This window comes from Equus przewalskii, chromosome 11, assembly GCF_037783145.1.
Source record: "Equus przewalskii isolate Varuska chromosome 11, EquPr2, whole genome shotgun sequence".
NCBI lineage: Eukaryota > Metazoa > Chordata > Mammalia > Perissodactyla > Equidae > Equus > Equus przewalskii.
The window spans coordinates 16,310,164-16,312,408 of record NC_091841.1 but is presented as its reverse complement, the minus strand read 5'-3'; the positions used below and the strand labels follow the sequence as shown (position 1 = coordinate 16,312,408).

Below are 2,245 nucleotides of genomic sequence, written 5' to 3'. Positions count from 1 at the left end.
TTTCTATAGCCATTTTTATAGCATACTGTTAAGATATTGAATTTAAATGCAAAATTTAAGATACATGTTTTTACTTGAATGACAGCATTTGTAGAACAAAAAATAATGGTATGATCTAAGAAAATCATGCCAAGGGAACATTTAAATTTTTCTCCGAGATAGTGCATTTGACAAATGCCTACTGTTGGAGTATTCTTTTGATTTAAGTCAATGTCACATTACTTTAAATCCAAGGTGAGCTTTCTTAGAGTTTATCATAGGAATTTGTTAGAAAAAAATAGTTATCAGCTCTTGAGAGAATGAAACTATTAAGTCACAAAACAACGAATGGTGAAATAAAGTGATTTTTAGTCTTCAGGTCAAGCTGAACACTCATGTCTCAAATTGCTTTAGAGTATCCTCATTATAGTTTTGCTTGTGCTCATTTCTGTGATGCAATTTTAAACAAAGTCTATTTGTGGGTTATGGTTAGGTTAACAAAGCCATCAACAAGATTTAGTCAGGTTGGAGTTCTCTTCCAGCATATTGAACTTTTCACTGAATCTTTCACATCCTTATTTCTTAGGCTATAAATCAGTGGGTTTAGCATGGGGATCACCAGTGTATAAAACACAGCAGAGACTTTCTCCTGTTCCAGGGAATATTGAGAGCTTGGCTGGATGTAACAAAAGGTCACAGACCCATAGAACAAGGTCACAGCAGTCAGGTGGGAGGCACAAGTGGAGAAGGCTTTGTGCCTCCCCTCAGCTGAGCGGATTCTCTGGATGGCAACGATGATGTGGATATAAGAGATCATGATGATAATGAAAGTGAACATTGTAATGACCCCAGAGAATATCAAAAGCAGCATTTCATTGTTATATGTATCAGAGCAAGGGAGCCTCAGAAGAGGGGGAATGTCACAGAAATAATGATTCATGATGTTAGGACCACAGAAATCTAGTTTGAGCAAGCCTATTCTGTGTGTCAGTGAGTTAATGAGACCACCCAAGTAAGATGCAAGGACCATCTGTATACAAACCCTTTGAGTCATAATGGCTGTATACAACAAGGGATTGGCTATTTCTATATAGCGATCATAAGCCATCATAGATAGGAGGATGCCCTCTGTGGTCACATACACTGCAAAAAAGAAACTCTGGAGAACACAGCCAGAAAATGTGCTGGTCTTGTGTTTTGATAGGAAGTTGGCCAGCATCTTAGGAGCAAAGACAGTAGAGTAGCAGATATCACAAAAAGAGAGGTTGCTAAGGAAGAAGTACATTGGAATATGAAGTTGGGCATTTAACCAGATCAATATGATCATCCCCCAATTACCTACCAAAGTGATGAAATAAATAAGCATGAAAAGCAAAAAGAGAGGGATTTGCAGATTAGACTTTTCAGTTAAACCTACCAGAAGAAATTCCTTCACACCTGTGTGATTCCAACTTGCCATATATGCAGGTCTATATAACTCTTTAGTTGCAGAACAAGATGATATCACTCAGATGAAAAAAATATGATTTCCTCCATGATCTGGTGTCCATAATAGCATGGAGTATTTGTTTACCCTGTAATAGGATGAAGAAAAAAATTAACTTCAGTAGTGGGCCGTATGAGTACTAGACAATCCATCTGTAGAGACTCACATTTTTGGACTTAGAGATTATTTTATTCCTTACTTTTCAGTTTCCTCATCATAAAAATTGGGATAAGTAAACTCTCATAGACCAGAAAAGTATTAATTGGTAGAAGTGAAAGTCAAACCCAGATATGCCTTGTACTAAACCTCTGATTCATTCATATACATACATACACAAGCCTTCAGCTTACATGGGCTGCAAACTGTGGCATCCTATGATAGAAATTATTTCCTTATCCTCTGGCTACCTTGTTACTATTTTTTCACACCTAGTTAACTCGCGACACTGATTTTCACAGTATGCAACGCTCTTCTATTCCAAATCTCAAACATCAGAACTTTTTTTGGCTGACTTTCTGCTTAGATTCTCTCCATGGAAAATTAATGACTATGCCCTCCAAAAGAGTTGCATTGGGAGAAAGAGGTAGAGTAATCTTTTCATTTACTATTTAGTATTAAGGATAATCCAAAAATAGAAATACAGTTTAACTCAAAAACTCTTCCCTTTTGCATCTTCATATAACTTCACATTTTACATGTTTATTTTTTATCAGCATTACAATAGCAAACCCAAAAACCCAATGTAGAGGCAAGGTGGGGGTGTGAGGTACCAAAACTCTA

General features: G+C 36.6%; 1 protein-coding gene across 1 annotated transcript; it reads right to left on the bottom strand.

The window, feature by feature from the left end:
• Positions 1 to 499: 499 nt before the first annotated feature.
• LOC139074585 (olfactory receptor 5J3-like) lies at positions 500 to 1,438 on the bottom strand. Its single transcript, XM_070566035.1, has one exon. It carries the CDS (start codon positions 1,436 to 1,438, stop codon positions 500 to 502), a length of 939 nt encoding a protein of 312 aa, XP_070422136.1.
• Positions 1,439 to 2,245: the final 807 nt, after the last annotated feature.

Coding starts and splice junctions, on each gene's coding strand:
- LOC139074585 (XM_070566035.1), bottom strand. CDS start 1,438: ATGGCAAGTTGGAATCACACAGGTGTGAAGGAATTTCTTCTGGTAGGT.